Source organism: Perca fluviatilis, chromosome 21, assembly GCF_010015445.1.
Source record: "Perca fluviatilis chromosome 21, GENO_Pfluv_1.0, whole genome shotgun sequence".
Taxonomy (NCBI): Eukaryota; Metazoa; Chordata; class Actinopteri; order Perciformes; family Percidae; genus Perca; species Perca fluviatilis.
In genome coordinates, this window is record NC_053132.1 from 20000398 (window position 1) to 20020198 (window position 19801).

General features: G+C 43.2%; 1 protein-coding gene across 1 annotated transcript; it reads right to left on the reverse strand.

The window, feature by feature from the left end:
• Positions 1-323: 323 nt before the first annotated feature.
• Positions 324-16914, reverse strand: tex2l (testis expressed 2, like). Its single transcript, XM_039789227.1, has 12 exons — positions 16749-16914; positions 11123-12503; positions 7577-7777; positions 6819-7149; positions 5596-5873; positions 5201-5350; positions 5001-5100; positions 4267-4399; positions 2575-2712; positions 1838-2047; positions 1235-1355; positions 324-1151 (listed from the first exon to the last, which is right to left on the reverse strand). Exons 2-12 carry the CDS (start codon positions 12470-12472, stop codon positions 978-980), a joined length of 3186 nt encoding a protein of 1061 aa, XP_039645161.1. The 5' UTR covers positions 12473-12503; positions 16749-16914; the 3' UTR covers positions 324-977.
• Between the last annotated feature and the right edge of the window lie 2887 nt (positions 16915-19801).

Consider the following 19801-nt stretch of genomic DNA (forward strand, 5'->3'; position numbering starts at 1 on the left):
TATGTTTAATTGATTTTCTGAGACAGAGCGATCTATGAACACGTATTAATGCACATGTATTAATTCAAGTACGTGAAGGAACTGAAACAAGGTCTCTTAAAAGATTTCATTTTTGCTGTTTTTTCATAAAAGAGTTCATAGGGAAATCAAAGATTTCACATTTACTCTGTGCGCAAGGAGAATAAAACTGGCAAGTGTTTTTCTTTTTAATAATGTCTATCATCTTATATCCAAAGTGACATTGAACTGTAAACATCAAAGCAGCGAATTAATAATATATATATATATATATATATATATATATATATATATATATATATATATATATATATATATATATATATGCTCTCACAGGGATAATTCACATGTAAACATTTGCAAAAAGGTATTCGTTGTAGTTGGTTGTACAGTAAACAAACCTCCATCTCTCTGCATCAGTCACCCAAACACCTGCAGCCAGTGATGAGAGAGTCCTGGACTGGAGTCACTATTCTCTGGACTAGTGTCTCACCTTAAACTCACGCACGTGGACTCGGACTCGAGGATTTATGAAATCGGACTTGAGCAGTCATGAAATAGGACTAGGAAGTTGGATGAAGTTTCTGACTACTTTTACGTGTAATAGGCAGTGATGGAGTACTCGAGTCCTGGACTCTGACTCCAGTCGCCGTTCTCTGGATTCGAGACTCGACTCAGACTCGACTCTGACTCTTCTTTGGTGAGTTGGACTCGGATTTGAACGCTGGGGACTCGCGACTTGACTCGGACTCAACAGTTGGGGACTCGACTACAACACTGCCTGCAGCGCTAAACGTCAGAGCTTCAGGAACTCCTGGTTCAGACATCAACACAAGGGTTAGCGAGTCTGCTACTGAAGTCTATAGGGGCTAATGTAACTATGCTCTCTTTCTTCTGCTTCGGCCCCTTTTGAATCCATTTTGCAGGGTCAGCGCTCTTTTGATCGTCAACACGAGGCACTAGTGCGGCTCTGCCCCAGGGACCTCAGGTGGGATCCTCTCTATGGACTCCGTGGAGGAGTTTTGGGACCGTCGGGACTGAGAGGACAGTGGCTGGGAGGCTTGAGGGCTGTCCACCCCAGAATGCATCAGGGGTATGTAGATGTCGTCCATGTTCGGCAGTACAAACACTTTCTGGAGGAGAAGTAACATGATTGTAAGGAAAGCTAAGAGAATGACAGCATTGTAGATGGTAGATGTTTTTTTTTTTTTTTTACCTGGAACTCATCCTGCAGTTTCTTTTCAATCCACTCGGTTACATGACAAAAAGTCACCTCCCGCTCCCCTAGTTTGGGACGGACGTGCAGATCCAGCTTGGGGGGCACGCAGAAGCTGTACCTACAGAGGACGTCATAACAGAATCAAATCTATCACATCTTTATTTAATTGCTGTTTTCGGTCACGTTTTAGTCTCGTTTGTTGCCTCAGTGCTTGAAACAGGCTTCAGCCCAAAATGGATTGGTAGAATAATTAAATTGGCAGGAGATCAGGTGTGGAAAATGAGTCACACGCAAACGGTGACAAACACAACATGTTGCTGAACACTGTGATTTGATTTGATTTTGATAATGGCTGTTTCTGAAGTTGCGGTGCGTTCATGACGTGCAGTAATTGGTACCGAGTGAAATGAATGTCCACAATTTAGTCTGAAATGTGGAAGGTAATATCAGTGTCTATATCCAGAGAGCTAGACCAAGCTTTGCTTGGAGCTTATGGCAGCAAGAAATAGCATAACAGAAATCCACACTGGATTTGAGGTAGTTTACAGTGTCACGATTACATTGTCTGGACAGAAACCGCTCCAACGCCTCAGCATTTACCATATCCTGTCTGTAGGGGGCGGTGGGATGTTGACCACCAGAGCCCCTGACAGCTCTTGAACCTCCACAGTGAGCAGCAGAGGCGTGTTGGACATCTCCTCAAACTTCTTCTTAATGAACTCATTCTCTGTCGCCTTCTGGAAATACTTGGATTTAGCGATTTTGTCCACAAATCTCAAAATCTTCCGTCCAGTCTTACCGCTCCCTGTGCTGTAGGAGAGGAGAGAAGAGGAGAGGAGAGGAGAGGAGAGGAGAGGAGAGGAGAGGAGAAGGAGAGGGAGAGGAGAGGAGAGGAGAGGAGAGGAGAGGAGAGGAGATTTAGTATTTAGATGCTAAGTCTAAATTTGAGGGGAGCTGAGAGTCTGAAATGGAAATGAAAAGGAAAGCTGCAGCCATCTGGAGTGTGATGTCAGCGCAGGTTCTTTTTTGCTTTGGAAAAATGAGCATTCACAACACAGAAGGGTAGAAGTAACGCTTAGAGGTGTTGCTTACTAAAGGATACACGTTCTGCCTTTTTCAGTAGCTGTTTATGTAAAAGTATTTTTAATTGCATATCATCCAAAAGTAGCAGTTGGTGGTACATTTGTAATCTTTAATTAACAAAACCTACTCTGAACATCTTTTGAAAGAGTCAAATAAGTACTTAGTATTGTAATAAACAGCCTTTTTTTTGTACTAAGGAAACACATGGCCAGAATTTAGTTTTTTACTACACTACTTTATATATCAGCATTTACCCATCAGTAGCTGGCGTGGATCCCTTCTCTCCCACTGGACCCTGAGGCTCAGAGAGAAGCAGCTCTTCCTCATCAGATGAACCAGCGCTGGAGGACTCCTCATCACTGTCCGCCAACATGCTGAAGATGGGCTTGCAGCTGGCAGGATGCGCGGGCAGACAAGTTAGGAACGGGCGAATGGATGACAAAATGTATGATATGCATGGAAGCGTCAAAATAATTTTTTGCATTCAAAAAAGTGACATTTAACCATCAGATTGAGTTCTGTTTAAGAACAAATCTTGCAATTTCTGTAAAAGTGTCTCAGCGGCTTGAAAAGATGAAAAAAACACAACTTTTCTCTCCCTGTGTAAAGCTTCAGATGCACGACAGACAGCTAATGTAAAGCTTAGCCTGGACTGTAATCCCCACCGCTGCAGGCCTATGACAGGCAGGTCTACGCTTATCAGTGTAATGTGGAGCTCTGCTCTAAATATCAGCCGAGAGACCAGGGGGATAAAGGGATAGAAAGAGGGCTGTGTAGGTGGTTATATTCATGCTATGATGAGAATGAAAATACAGGATTTTGTGTTATGTGGGCTATCACTCCTGCTACTTGGCCTGGGCAATATGATGATATACACCTTCAAATGATTTTTTTTCACTCCACAGAATTTACACATAAAGGGTAGCTAACTCATCACGAGGAGTACTACTTAGCCTGTCAAAACAGCTGTTTGATGTGTTCTTTGGTTTTTTGGAGGGAGCTCTTTAAAGTCTGATAAAATACCCCTGATGATGACATCAGGCAGTGAAGGTCCAACAATAGGCGCTATTGAGTTGCATGATGGGGACTGGAGGCTCTGGTGTTTTTATTTTTTAAAGATTATTTTTTGGGCATTTTAGGCCTTTAAGGGTAAAACACACAGAGCCGACGGCCAAACGTCGGCAGAAAAGGCAGTTGGGCTGATCAGTCTCCCCAAATTGGTCAAAAAAGTGCCTCGGAACACACCAAAGCGACGAGACGTAATACGTCTCCATAACAGCAGGCGGCGCTAATCTGTCTGATTAGCTAGATGCTAATCTGAGCTAGTCTTCGTTTTGTTTGAAAATACTTTGAACGTCAACAAGAAGTAACGTCACCCAACATCGCTTAGAGCACCTTTAAGTCAACTATCACTTTTTCAAATACATTTTTTACGGATCTTAGTCCGTAACGACATCAGTGACGTCACATTACATCCTCATTATAGTAGTTTTAAGCGACGCATTTTCAGCCAATCCCATGTTTACTGACCCTAAGTATTTTTGTTGCCTAAACATAACTGGTTCCGTTCGACATTACCTGCCTTTTTTAAAATTGCGCCCGTGACATTAAATAGAACAGTCACGATTAATTTATCAATTTATCAATGTCATTTATATCCTTTTGGGAGTCATTGACAATTGACCTATTCTATCGTTTAGGTATGAGGATGTGTTGAAACAAAAATCTGTCTCTCACTTCCATAAAATCCCATAGCTTTATGGAAGTGCAATACTAAATCACTGGAAAACCCCTGTAATATCTCTCAGGGAATCTTTATTTGCAGGTTTTTCATTATTCACTGGATTAGCTGAAAACAGACATTCCCAAACGGTTATTTTATTTATGTTTGCATTGTGTGTGTGTGTGTGTGTGTGTGTGTGTGTGTGTGTGTGTGTGGTACTGACCGTGGGCTACCGGTTTCAGCCGTACAGTCTGCATCCTGACCGCCCTCCTTACCCAGCTTGGACAGGTTGAACTTTGTCTGCAGGGTCATCTGCAGGGCGCCAGTGTAGACCAGCTGCATCTGCACCCACAGGCCTGCAGGGGGGTGGTGGAAAAAGGTCAACACCAGACCAACGAAATCAAGACAAAACTCACAAAACACACAGCTCAATCTGGACACCCACTGCCTAGTGGGCGGATTAAACAGCTTTTACAGCGATTATCAAGCCTTGAAATTAAATTTCTAACAAATTACGAGGGATTATAAATCCCCTTTAGGGGCTGAAAACAGGATAATTTGTTGACGGGCGGTTGTGTAACAGCGAATTGGGCGGAGAAACAGAAAAACCATGAGGTCGCACACGTAGACGCATGCTGACACACTTTCATTTCGCTCGTCATTAGGAGTGTTGTCTGCCAGATTCTCTGATTTTAAAACACACACACAAACACACTCACACACAGACACACAAGCCAATACGCTCCAAATTCCAAAGGCCGTGGCCTAATGGCTCTCCTGCTTTGTGAGATTACAACAGGATAACAACTTCTGATCTGATGCTCTGCAGTACTCAGCTGTAATCACATGAGCAACAGGCCATCTCCTTACTCATCTCTTGCATATGTTGCATTTGCATATTGGGTATGTGTATGGTTTTCTTTATCTCTCCGTGTTTCATCTCCATTTTGTACAAACCTCTGTGGTTGACCTCTGGTCTGGAGGTAATGGAGATTTGTGGCATAGAGCAGCCCATATCCAACTCAGTCAGAGTCAGCTCATTCATAAAGTAAGGCAGCTGTAAAGAATATTGCATAGCTTTTAAAGGATATAAAATGCACACACAAGTCCACACTTATGGGTAAATTGACTATAACTTTAAATAAAGCTGCTCGCACTCTGATTTTGCTCAGCTTCTTCTGGATCTTGTGGGAAACCACATCGGCCCAGTGCTTCTCTCGCAGGAAGTCCCAGAAGATTCGACCAATTAGAGCGTTAGCCCACGCAGTCTGGCTCGTCCCAGGGTGCTCTGCTAGATCACAGGTACACTGGAGAAAAAGGAGAGAAAAAAGGACACCTGAGTAAAAGCTGAGCAAGGACAAGAAAAGTGCTGGTTTAGTCCAATTTAGAGCTAAAAACAGAGGAAGAACAGTGGAATAATTACGCCATTTTATACCACTGGGGCTGTGTCACTTTACTCTGTTAAGATAACGTGTAACCTGTCCAGCTATGGAATGTCCCTACAGTCTCACTTCATTTGATTCACTTAATTGTATCTGCGAGCATGACTTACATTTCCCTTAATGGTGGGGCTTGTTGCTGTGCTGCTGGCTCCAGATCTGGAGAGGGGGGTGAACTCCTCTGTGGCCAGGAGGCGAGCCATGTATCCGGGGTAGTCTAGCAGGGAAAGGCCCCCGGTGCTACTGGAGGTCTGACTGACAGGAGCTGCAGGGATGCAGGGGACTGGGGGTGTGAAGGGGGCGTCGTCCTCACAGCTGTCCACTCCGCTGGAGCCTCTGCTGCTTGGGACATTACCTTGGGCATTAACGCTCTGTGCCGATGCTGGGTCACCTGGGAGAACACAGGCAGCATTGTTGGTTATGGTTATTTAACGACCATTCACAGAAAATACGTTCATTCCATTAGCACAGCAAGAGTCATGTCAGGCATTCCACTTTGCCTTTTCACCGAACATGTTAGGCTACTATGAATGAAGTTTTAATTTTCACATTAAAAGTCTTGCAGCATTCTTTTCATAGGTACACTTTTAATGTGAGGAACGTGTTGAGTTTTGTATGAAAACATTTCTGTTAAAAAAAGAGAAGCTAAGCGCAGCAGAGTGTATGAAATCTCTCTGATGTTGGTATGGTGAATTAGTGCTGTGGAAATTATACAAAATTTACTATGTGAGCTTGTAACTTTTGGCCATCTGATTCCCCTTATTTACAGTCTTTATGCTAAGCTAAGATAACCCGCTGTTCCTGCTTAATACATAAGCCACGTGACATAAGAATGGTATCAATCTTCTCCTCTAACTCTCTGCAAAAAAAGAAAACAAATATAGGTAATATGTCAAACTAAAATCCTTAAAATCACTAAACCACTTTTATCAATCGCCAGCAATTCCCAAGAATGTGACGCAGCAACTTTAATTTTTTATACAGTACTACTTCTAACCAATGCCATAAACAAGAGTGTGGTGATGTCATAAGGAGGTGTGACAGATGCCAGATCAAATGTCAGATTTGCATTAGAAAATAAAAAGCACAAGGGGGTTATACACGTTAGTCATTTTCTACAAAATACAGTAAAAACAAAGCTGTTTTTTTCTGATGCCTTAGCCCTGTCATGTCAGGAAACAAATATGAGATCTGCATGTTCTTTTGAAAGGGATTGGCTTTGAAATGCAAAGAATTGGAGCATGTAATCCATAATCCACACATATATGTAGCATTTGTATAGATGCCTTATCTGGAAGCCCTCTCTTCTCTAATGCATTATTAACATTTCTCGTACCAAATCTGGACACACATCTGCCAGGCTTCTGTCTGTCCCTCTCCTTTTCCCTCTCTGGCTCCACAGATGCAAACAGGAAGTGGCGAAACCACTCTTCTTTCTCTCTTCCTGTGCGGCCGAAGAGGTAAAGAGTGGTGGGAAGGCCATGGACGTGTTTGGAGGAACTTTGTTGCGGACTTGCCGGTTCAGCTCCTAGCTCCTCTCTCCGACTCTCCTCCGACCTTCCTCCCTCATCCTCCTGGGAGTTCTCTGTCCCGGCCAGTTGGATGCAGATGGGATACTTTGGGTTCCACATCCGCTTTCGAGCCAACACAGATGGCAGCAGGAATACCTTTGGGGAACAGTTTTTGTTTTGTGTCAAAGCAAAAGGCAACCGTTAAATGAGCAATGCAGTCAGATTCATGAAATTAATTCTAAAGAGCTGAACCAACATTAGAAGTTGATTTAACTGTTTCTTGCCATTAAACTTGATTTCAAATATGTTTTTCACTATATTTGTTTATTTTCTCTCAGGTATTACTAGCAACTTCAGGCCCTGTACTAAATCCTATGCATTCATTAGTAAGACAGTGAATGATACATAAAGTTAGACTAAGTTTACTGCAGCTCTGCCCTACATACACCATCAGAACATCCCCAGAACACCAAAATATATCAGGCCTTCCCTTTCCTTTGTAGATCCCAATAAAAAAAAATACAAAAAACAGCCTGAAATACAGAACAAATGTTCCCATAACACAGTTACTTAGTCATCATACTTTGCTCTTTGCGAGCTGAAAGGAGCGTGACTTGACGAAGGTGGTCTCGTGGATTCTCTCATCGTACGTGGCCCTGCGGCTGATGTTGTTACGTGGGGAGTCCAGACGGAGACAAGAGCCCTCCAGGGCGGCAAACACGGAGTGAGTCAGAGCTGGATGGTAGGTTTCTGGGTCGTAATCATGTATCTCATTCATCCAGCCCTGAAAAGAAAGAAAGTGAGCGTTAATTTCAATCAACACCGTGCACAGTTTCAAATGAGTTATAAACACGAGATCTGGAATTGTTCCAGTCTTGAAAATCATGCTATGATGATTGTAATCAGCCTAACAATGCAGTCTTTTTGTCCAAACTATCATACTTGGTAAATTCTCTCTTGGTAAATTCTCCTCTCATGGATTTCAACATAAATTATGTTTTAATATGGCTGAATTAGTTATGAAACCAAAGCAGTACAGGAGGCGAGTCTGCGAGCTGAGGGGTAAGAGGATTAGTCATCCACAATAATGTTAGCAATCGAGAATATTCTGGAATATAACAAAAAAATTGCTTTTAGTTTAAAGGGACATTGTTTCCTGGATTTGGTCTTCAAGGCAACGTGCCTTTTCTGGCTTCATGCTGCTGTCAACAACCTCCACCAATCACAGACTTTGGGTTACAGATGGTAACGGTTGAATTAGACGCAGGGCTTCGGTTAGTGTGTAAACCGATGCTAATAAAATGAAATCAGAAATGAATCATATGATACATTCAATGTCACTGCTGTGGCTAAGAGATTCTAGTTCTTGCTTGACAAAGCTAGCTTAATCGACTAAGTTGTATGCAAAGTATTGAGCTAACTACAGCTTATATGTATTGAGGAATGGCACAGTAACCTGGAAAACCACAAATCAGTGTTTTTAACAATTTATATATGAATTAAACAAACAGGATTTAATGTGTTGATTAGTGAGCATTTAGATGTGCTGGTAGGTGTATTTTTGAGCTTCGAACAGAGCCAAGCTAATCGTTTCGCTATGCTATGCTAAGCCTTTCCTGGCTCTACCATTAATAATTAGTGTGCAAAACTGTGAGAGATAGCAGTCTTCTTATCTAAATCTCAGCAAGAAAGTACATTTTCCAAAACTATTTCTTTAATGTCTGGAGTTGCATTGGGTCAATGTATGCTTGAACACAACTCTATAACCAGATAGACATAATTTAATTAGTGTAAATTTGCTGGCTTTAAAATCCTGTGAAATTAAAAAAAATGAAGAAGCATTCAAATATAAAACGTAATGCCTTTTCAGCATATGCTGAAGTGTTCATTAGGACTCGGGCCAGATTGGCTAATTGGGAGCACCGGGTCTGTTTTTTTGGTCGCGAGAGCCGGTGTTTAGTCATGGCACTGGTTTGAAATCAAAGTTGAAAATCGTGGGTGATGTCCCTAGGCTGCCTGAACTCGAAGCCCACTCTTTATATTTATGTATTGTTCCTTGCAGCCCACTGTTCTCTAAATTCATGCAGCCCACTCGCAGAGTGCAGCCTGGTAAACAATGACGTATTTACGGTACCTTACTAAATAACAAAAACAAACCGTCACCTCATACACTTCAGTCAGCGGTGCTTGTGTTGGAGGATGCGACCCCGAGCTAAAAGAAGCTATATAAACAGATAATAGAAAGCGCATAAACGGCTGTGAAAAGGCGACAATTAAATAAAGGTAAGCTCTAGAACACGTGTCAAACTCGAGGCCCGCGGGCCACATCCGGCCCCTTGCAGATTTAAAACCGGCCCGTATATCAATTTGGGTTCACAATACATTTTGGCCCGCCTAGTTGTGCGCCAAACCAAAAATACAGGAAAGTGTTTTTTAAACTCCAATTAGCTGACATTCAAAGCAGACATATGGCAGATTTGCTGACTCTGAGACTCAGACGTTCCCCCAGAAGCAGAGAGTTTTCATATTCAGGCTGTGAAATAGGTTGTTGTTGTTGTTGTTTTGCTTGATTTGCTAAATTCTATGATGGCTAAGGAACACTTTTGTAGGGCTTCATGTCAACAAAAATGCGACAAAAAGCATACAAAAATGTCGGAAAAAGCAACAAATTTACAAAAAGGTGAGAAATGTCTGAGAAAGCCACAAAAAAGTCAGAACAAAAACAACAAAAATGAGGAATAAAGCTACCAAAATGTAAAAAAAAAAAAAAAAAAAGGAGTGAGATACAGTAACAAAAGCACGTCAATAAACTCTACATGTCTGGCGCTTGGTGTGATTCTCTTTTCCCAGTGTGGCCCTTAGTGAAAATGAGTTTGACACCCCTGCTCTAGAAGGTACCGTGGCCAAATGTGCTAAACTGAGCTACTTTTTCATTAAAACCAGCGAGAGTGAAACGCCAAATGAAGACGATGAGGTAAGCTGAGCTAGTTAGGAGCAGTGCAAGATGCTAGCATTTGTACAAAACATAATACAACATGTTCGTGTTTATGAATCAAACTTTTTGTTGTATATACTAAGGTTTTAATTACATTATTTTAATATAGTCAGTCGTGAAGTAAAGTGGGCCGGTCTAAGGCATGAAACTCCAGGGCTGAAAGTGAGTCCCACTCCGGCCTTGTTAGGACTGCTGCATGTGTGCTGAATGGTGTCATACTGCATGGTCCCCTTTGAGAGCTTGATGCTCCCTCCTAATGCTCCAATTAACTAATAAACAATCTATTATTTAAACTGAAATTGTATTTGTACTTTATTCATACAGCGGTGTCAGCCTCTGCTAACACCGTTCAGAATTGTGGCCGCAATTAAAAACACCATGACTGTTCTCTCACAAACCTTGCCGCTCTGACTTTCACATGTCAACAGCCATGAGACTGAAACCAAACCTGCTAATGACCAAACAAGGGAATTATCTTAACACTGAGACAGCACAACCCCCATTTCCAGCCATCACCACCCCTCTCCACTCCCCCTACCCTGCCTTGCACCCTGACAAATTACAGCTTCCTCCTGCCTGTATCCCCACTAATTGCCTCTGGAACTGACAGTGTCTGGGTGGTAGCCGTCCTCTCCGGTTGCCCCTCGCCGAGCTCAGTAGCCAGTAGGAGAACAGTAATTACCGCTGCGGCTCAGGCAGCTTTTATTATTGAAGATTGTAATTGCATTCTGGGCATCTTATGTAGTTGCGTGCCACTTTGAGAAGCATTACTCTGCGAGGGAAGCAGTCAGCGGAGGTGCTTAAGTCACTCGTTAACTGTACTGTATTTGGAGTAAAAATGCCTTCTTTTTTTAAAAAGTTGTTTCTCCCATGTTCTCAGACGTTGTGCCGCTAAGCTAGCTAACTGTCTGTAACGGACAGACACGAGAGTGGTATTCATTTTTCTCGTCTAATTCTCACCAACAAAGCGAGTACACGTATTTCCCAAAATGCCAACTATTGCTTTAACGGATAAGGGTTGGGTGCAACGAAGAAATGAAATTCAAAGTCTGATGATTCTGCATAAGCGCTCTTTGTCAGGTGTTATTTCTGGAAGACATGTTGAGAAATGTGTTAACGAATCATCAGATTTACCTTGAGGGTGTCAGGCTCAGTGCTGACAGTGCCACCTGTCAGAATGCCTTCACCCAACAGAGTCTGTGCTGATCTGTGTGGAGGAGCTGAGCGGCGCGTCCTGCGGGAACCCATCCTAATGAGCAACAGTCCTAACAAGAAGCCCAGCGCTAATCCCAGAGCCAGGCCAGAGAAGTACGGACTGAGAGGTAGGATGAAATAGCCATAGGACAGCACTGCCACGCAGAATAAACTCATGCGTGGCAGAGGATGAGGGGGTTGAGAAAGGGGGGAAGTCCTAACCAGGGGCGCTGCAAGGGTAGGTGATCTCTCCATGGCTAACACTTGCATCACGTCGCCGTCTGTACGTATTTCCAGTTCCTCGTCCCTGTGATGTTGCCTGTTGTGATGCACAGGGCAGTGGCTGCTCCCTGGATGTCTGACAGAAGGCCAGTCAAACACGGGAAAAACATCCGCGTCTGCTTTTCTCGTGTTCCTCACAGGAGACTCAGAGAGAACCGTGTCGGTGCTACCTTCGCGCCCCAAAGCTCTGGAGCTGACGTGATGAGCCCCATGGCTCTTACACTGGTGTTTGGGGCTGCCTGCGTTCTCCTCTCTCATGATCTTACTGAACATACTGCTCAGGGGCTCGTGCACGGCCTCCGAGAGCTTCCTCTTGGTGTCCTCTAACTCCATTTTGAAGAAGCTCCCTTTCAGACTCTCTCCACTAGGGGAGTGCGAGCTCGGAGAAGGGGGCGCGGTGCGAGAGTCCCCAGTGCTGCGATTTTTTGTTTGCGTGAGCTGCTTCCACAGGTGGAGGTTGAGGCGGGAGTCTGATTTAGACTGCGACACCTCGGGTTCTGAGCGGGAGATCTCCGTGGAGATGGACTTCACGAGGCTGAGGAGGGGCCTAGGTCTGAGGGTGGAGCCTTCTTTAAGCTCCAGCTCTGTGGAGAGAGACTTGACCAGGCTCGCGAGGGGTCGGTGGGTGGGCGAAGAAGTGCCCGGGGAGAGGAAGCTGGGGCCACTGGCGGAGAAGTTGCCCAACGAGCCAGGGGACGAGGGGGAAAGCGGGACGTGGAAAGCTTGGGACTGCAACTTTCTGTCATCCTCAACAGAAAGCTGCCTCTCCTTAGAGAGAGATATGGAGGGGTAGTCGTCATCGTGGTCGATGGAGAAGATGAGCTCACTGTCATCCAGACTGTTCCACTCTCCCTCTGTCCTGGTCAGCTGGATCACAATCCCTCGATGCCTCTTGGTCCCACCCACTGGGGAGAGGCCAACCGCCGGGCCGTGGGGCTCCTGGAGAGGTCCGCCACCTCCTCTTCCTTTACCCTCACTTCTTTCCCCATTTGTTCCGAGCTCTGCCATTTCTTGACTTTACATCGCACAGCCAAGGCACCTAAGAGTCAGTGAAAGAGAATAAATAAAGAACACGGTCAGCAACATTATTAAGCCTCGGAGGCGGAACAAATAAAAGCTTTGAGGGAATGAGCCATAGAGAGAGAAAAAGAGGACGGGCATCTTTTCTACAGTTGTGCCTCATTTATTACAGAAACTGCTTACAAGTGCCAACTCCGTATTACTGTGTGAATGTCACGTAGTTTGGCTCTGAAGAGTTGTCGAAATCTACATTAATCCGAAGCCTAGTGAATGACTCCGATCCAAATAAGCACCTCTCCCATAGCTGCCGCTCCACATAGTGAATGGGCTTTAGAGGCATGCAAAAATAGACAAGATAGTCTCCCCCAAATGTTGCACAAACTAGGGCAGCTTGGATCTAATGTCTTTTGGGGCTGATTGGATGTCTATTGTATATAGAATTCATTCAATTTCTGTGCCCTCTGTGAACATGAATACGAAATGAAAAAGGCCTAGTTTGAGTAAAGACACCTTTCAGTATTAAACAAAGAGAGTTTATTTTTGTCTTTGTCAAAAATGTTATCTCCGAACAAAGGAAAAAGGCACTCCCTGAAGTGGTTTTCACCACGCCATCTCCCCAAGGAAACAACTACAGCGTCTTCCAGTCTCAGCCTCTACAGAGCTAACTGTCAGACGAGCCACAGCACTCCCTCTGGTGTCTCCTCGAGCTGTTTAAAGAGTTACATATTCAATCCTGAAAGAAAAAGTAAGGAGAGTTCAAAGGTGCCCTCTCCCCCCATGTGGCTTTTGAGTGTCAGTAGCATTAACATTGACAAGCCACCACCTACTGGCTTGTCAAAATGATGCTAACATAGAACAGAGAGGCGATGCGTGTTATCCGCTCTCATTTTGTGGGAGAAAAGAGCAGCTCTGCTTCACTGGACACAAGCTGGGAAACAGCACAAAGGCCCAGTAGGGACTCTTTTACTCGCTGTCTCTCTGGGTCAAGTGCCCTGCTCTTCATTCAAGTTAAAGCCCACCTCTGACTGGTCACATTTTATGTAACTGTATTACAGTGCTGTGTGGCACAATTTCAAGCAATTCCACAGCAGCTGGTGGGTTCTGACTAATCTGCTCTCGCCCAAAATGGATGGGGAGATAAACCTCACAGACACACATGCAGCCAGGCGACATTAGACCTTCCTTGCAGCTTTTCACAGGGTGGGAAGAAAACAAGTGTCCAAAAACACACAAATGCACTCACACGCCATCAGGCTAAACCACTGTTAAGCTAACAATGTTTTGTCCAAGCTAATTTTAGAACACTAAGAGGACATGTTGTCATATCATCAAGCCAGTTTGGAAGCTGCTGTGAATGGACTCTGTTTGGACTCCAGATGCTTCTGTATTCTTTTCACTAATCCAAATGGTCATATATCAGATAACTGCTGCTTTGTTTGCATAACCTCATTGCAACTGGATGTGCATCTTTTGGCATTGAGTGGTATAATATCCACTGTGGAGAATTTTAAACTTAACATGTTGGTTTAGCTACCCAGTAATAGGCCTTTTAGACCAAACACGGTTTTGCACCGTTTATGCCGCTGGGTTCACCACACATCTACAGCGCGCTAGGTACAGAGTTCAACAGACCTGTAGCGAACCTGCGCCAACGCTTTGCTTGAGGCCGCAAAACGCCGTCGTGGCCCCGACGCAAGCCACTGAAACAATGGGTTCCAGCCTTTGGTCTGAAAGGCCCTTAAGGGTCAACAGCCATGCTAGCAGCTCTGTGAGACTTACGTACAGCAGTGCTTTGAGCTAAATGCTAAAATCTGTTTGCTAACATAGTACTCAAAAGGACAATGTAAACATTCTGTTTATCAACATTTACCATGACCACCATCTTAGTTTAGCGTGCTAGCATGCTAAAATAACTTTGCGAACTAACATGGTAAAACTGAGGGAATGGTATTAGGTTTTGATAATAAGCAATAGTAGAGATGATGAAGATGGTGCAGCTTGATGAGAAATTGCGGGATCACTAATATTATAATTCATCCTGTGGGGACATGAATGTGTGTGCCAAATTTCATGGAAATCCATCCAATAGTTGTTTAGACATTTCACTCAGAACCACAAACCTCACGTCAGTAGGAATAACCCTCTGGAGACCACGAATGTGTGTACAAAATGTATTGATCCATAGAGCCATAGGCTACTGCTAGCATAGCTGCTAGCATAGCTAAAAATATTGGTTGTTACCGTAAGCGAATGAGTCATATAGCCACACTTCATTGGCTGCCAGTCGATGTGGGCTATGTTATGCATAGAAAACCGGTCCTTTTTTAAAAGAAGAATTCTTTCCTAAAGATTTCCACCCAAAAACTCCTAATATGTTGCAAAGTGTGTGTGTTATCAGGGCTGACTCCCCAAACTGTCCTTTGGGTTTTTGGTTTAACTGTGTTGTTGAAAGCATTCAGCCAAATTTAAAAGTTTATTTTAGTAATATCTGCTGGAATTTTGGAGCTCTGTCGCCTGGTTGAGCTTTTATTTGTGGGGAGTCATTTTGGGTTAAGCAGCGTGTGATGCTTAATGATAAACTGTAATAGCCTATAAGAGAGCTGTTAACTGCGCCATAAGGCTGCATGTGAAGTACATAGTGATGTGTGAGGACTGTAGCACGAAACACAGCACACATCTGCTCTAAGTGCACTGCAACGTGTTCGATCAATCCTTTACATTCTCAATCAGTGAAAGAGTGTGTGTGTGTGTGTGTGTGTGTGTGTGTGTGTGTGTGTGTGTGTGTGTGTGTGTGTGTGTGTGTGTGTGTGTGTTTGCCACCCTCTGATCAGACACGAAGACTAACAATCTCAGATTAATTTAATGCTGGCTTTTACTGTGAAATCTGACAAATCACACACAGCCGGATTATGGGCTAAGCCAACATTTGGTGGGGTGCGTTTCCAAGCTAGCTCATCTCTGTGACCCAGTGTTGATTGTAGTTATTAGTAACATCACAATCCTCCCTTGCTATCAGTTCTATTCCTTTATGCTTAAGGTCCGATGCAGATGCTTCTGTACAGAATTCAGGGTGTGTGTGTGTGTGTGTGTGGGGGGGGGGGGGGTCCAGTGAATGGTTTGATGAGTTTGAAAATATATTTCAATAGTGTTTTCGGAACATATTTTGAACTGAAATGAAATGCAACCATGTTGCTCAGTAATTTATGGTGTATAGTTACTGTTCAGTTTTTTACCAATAATAATTACTATCAAACAGATAATACATTATTATTATTGAAGGATCATGAGAAGTATTCCCCATCCCAGACTCTGTACCTTTGGAGACAGAGCCTATAGTGTTGCAGCCCTGTCCCTCTGGAACACCCTCCCTGTAGATATCTGCAATGCTACATCCCCGGACATGTTTAAAAACTCTTCATACGCCACCTGTTCACCACAGCTTCCCTTAGCTTTTCTTAGCCCCAGTAATTCTGGAAAGTGTCCTTAGGTTTTGTGAAAGGCGCTTTATAAATAAAAGTTATTATTATTTTGAGTGTGTGTACAGTGAAAGTCATTAAAAATGAGTTAGGCCTAATCAGTCATTTTTCAAGCAAATCTTTGCTGGTTCCGTTTTTTTTAAATGTGAGAATTTACTGCTTTTCTTTGTCATATATGAGAGAAAACTGAGTCAACTGAGTTTTGGACAAATAAAGTCAAATAAAACATGCAACTAAATGTGACACATGGGCTCTGGTAAGATATAATGAGCATTTTTCTCTATATTCTGACAACATAATTAGAGAAAATAATCAACAGATGAATACATAATGAAAATAATTACTATTTGGGCAGACAGACGTATCTCTAAGCTACTCAAAACAAAATGTATGCTGTCACAACTGCCAAAATATGTGACCCAATCCAAAATCAAATAGGGTCATTAGGCCATAAAATATAAATGTACACAAAACAGCACATGGCCCCTCAACTTGTGCAGTGACTATTTACAGCAAAATGCAGGTCACAGAATGTAGTGTAACACCTCCACCTTTACCTCCAGAGCTGCACTCTTTCTCTATCCTGGACATGCACAATACAAGTGTGACATGCAGACGTGACAGCAGAAGTTAAAGTGAGTAAGAACGTGTTGCAAAACGCTACGGGCCAAGAGAAATGAATGGAACAGCAAATGTGTGCAGCACTGATGATGTTTTGCAACAACAAAAAAAGAGAAGAAGAAAAAAAGAATGGCAACATGAATGGAGATGAGGAATATATTACTTACACGAAAAATAATGCTGTGCATGGAAATGTGACTAAACCCGCCGGTCAGGGATGTCTTCTGCTGGTTCCCTCTCCATTTGTGTGCGCAAGGACCGCGGAGTGAGGAGTCTCAACACGCTCTATTTCTCTCTTTCTCTCTCTCTCTTTCTCTCTCTCTCTCTCTCTCTCTCTCACACAGTCCCACACGCACACAGCTCCCCTTCACCGACATCATCCAGATGTGTCATGCGCTGCCGAGAATCACAGCTCGCCAAACTGATTATGAAAAGCATGATAATCCAGATTAAGAGTCCTGCAGCCCCAACAGACGCATGGAACTCACCCACACAACTGTACATTCAGAGTGTTGTCTAATTGTACAACACACACAACATGGCGACAGCAAAAGTTCAGCCTGAGTAGGCTAAATAGTGTTATTTTCTCTTCTGGTGAGCACACAAAAACTATACTCAATTTATAATCAAGTACAGCAGTATCCAAGTTATTACTAATAGGTGTTTACTTTTTTCCTCCTATTGTCTTCATTATTGTGTCCCATGGTAAATACATTGAAATATTCTGGTGACAATAAAAAGATAAAGAAGAGGATAAAATAATTGACCCCACATCTCTCTCTCTCTCTTCTTCCCTCCCTCCCTCCATCTTGGCCTACATAAAACACACCGGAAGCCCTAGAAATGACAAAATAAAGAACAGGGTTGTGGTGTGCAGGCTGCAGCTGGGGTGAGAGACAATAACCCCCATCCATCACTGACTGGAGGAGGAGTTCCTGAACACCGTGGCTGCATGACTGACAATATCGCCCAGGACCAGATATGGGAATGTAAAGTAGGCCTACTGTATATTTACAGAACACCCTCTATTATTCCTATTTTATTATCTGCTGCCTAGGGGTGTAAATCACAAATTATACAGCATGCTATTATATGGATTCTTTGGACACCATACAATATTTGCTGATATCACAAAGTCTGCCACTATACGATTTCTATTTGATTCAATGCAGTGGCCTGCAATTGATATTAGATGATATCATACAGTGTGAGCCCATTTACCCTACAATCAGTTCTATTTATATCAACTCCCAAAAAGCAACAGAAATATGAGTTAACAATTTTATTACTGAGCTCTTCCAGACATTTAAATAAAAAAAAAGTATTACTTTTTTTGTAAAACGTAGAGTATAAAGATAATAGAAGAAGCAGTAAAGTGTGACAGTGTGAATTTCAAAATAAAGGTGCATCTTCAAGTGTATGTACAGTATGTATCGATATTTTCAATTTGCATCGATCATATTAGATCGTTGGGCATTGAATCGATATATCGATCCAGATCGATGTATCGTTACACCTCTACTGCTGCCTTTGTATGATTATACTTTGCTGATTTGCCTTTATATCAATAGATTCATGTATTTGTGTCTAAGCAAGGGGATAGGGACCAAGTACCCAGGGCCCCAACATGGAGAAGGCCCTCCAAAAGCCTGGAATGGAAATTATTGGAATTACTGGAAATTTGACATGTGCTAGTGTTAATGTTTTAAAATCTTTTACATCCTCACAGTGGGAGCTTCACACAGTCTTACAGTCTCTCCAGTGTGTTAAGAAAAGAGGACTGAAATATGCAGAGATTTCACACTGACTGTCGGCACTTGCAACATCGTGAAGAGGAATGGCTTTTTCTTCAACAAAGATCAAATCTGCCTCAACTTCAAGCTCCTGGATCAAAGCCTGTATGGAGTACAGAAACAGCCAGGGTCTTCCCACGGCACAGCTGCGACCCTGTACATTCTGACCTCAGACCGGACAATGTGGGCCGCCAGCAGCAGCCACTGAAAGTCAAATGTATTGACTTTGCCCCGGTAGGTCCTGTAGTCTGCTGTTCAGCCTGGTGTCTGTGCGCAGACCACCTGGCACACAGCACCAGAGCTCATGCTGCCTATTCCATTTAATGAGGCCATCAACATGTGGTCTCTGGGCATAGTAGCTGCAGAGCTGGCTAGTGGCGGCCCGCTCTATCCCGGGGAGATGGATTATGACGTGCTGAGCTTCACCGTAGAGACTCAGGGCCAGCCAGCAGACTATGTGCTGGACCGTAGTAAAGGAACAGACAGCAGTTAAAAAAAAAACAGAGCAGTTTCATTACAAGCTCAAGAGACAAAATACTTCCAGCTTGAGCGTCATGATGAACTTGTGTGCAGGTGATGAAGATGGACTGTGGACCAGCATCTATATTCCTAGATCTGGTCGAGAAGATGCTGCAGCTGAATGCAGACCAGCGCATCAAACCCTTAGAGGTTTTGCATTAATCAATTTCTTTTTTTTTTTATTACCGGTATGTAGTCTCATTTTAAAGCCCCAATCTTCATCAGTGATCTCTGTCCCACATCCTGCACAGTATTATTTCTAATTAGACGTGTTATGTAACTAATGAGGTCTATACCATAGCTCCTAATTAACACAGTGTATAATTAATATGAGCCGATTAAAATGACTGATACCTTTGGACTGAAATGATATGAACTAATGGGAATCAGCACGAAGTGACACGGGGTGCAGGGACCTTTATTGTCACTCATATATAATGAATATAAAAAAGAATCTGCTGAGGGTTTAAATATAAGTCCTCTTCATATTCTTATGCTATAATGCCATTATCATAATAAATCTCCACAGCCCTCTCTATCCTGGTATATGACTCTAATTGCTGTTTTACGTAAGAATGAATTCCAGACTGTATATTGCGTTGCATGACTATATTTAGAGTGCAGCTATGAAAAGCCTGCTGTTTAATATATCTCCCTGGCATATGGTATTATGATAATTACGCAGCTATTACTTCAGCACATGGGTTTGTGAAAGTGAATGGGCGCCGGGGCCCGGGGCGTTTTGTTGCTCCCTTTAACCCCACTTCAATCTCTGTGCATGTCTGGTGTGAGTGAGTGACTGTGGGCATGTGCATGTTGCCCCCCCCTCTCAACACACACACACACACACACACACACACACACACATACTCACAAACGCATACCTTGCCATCTGTTGACATGTGCAA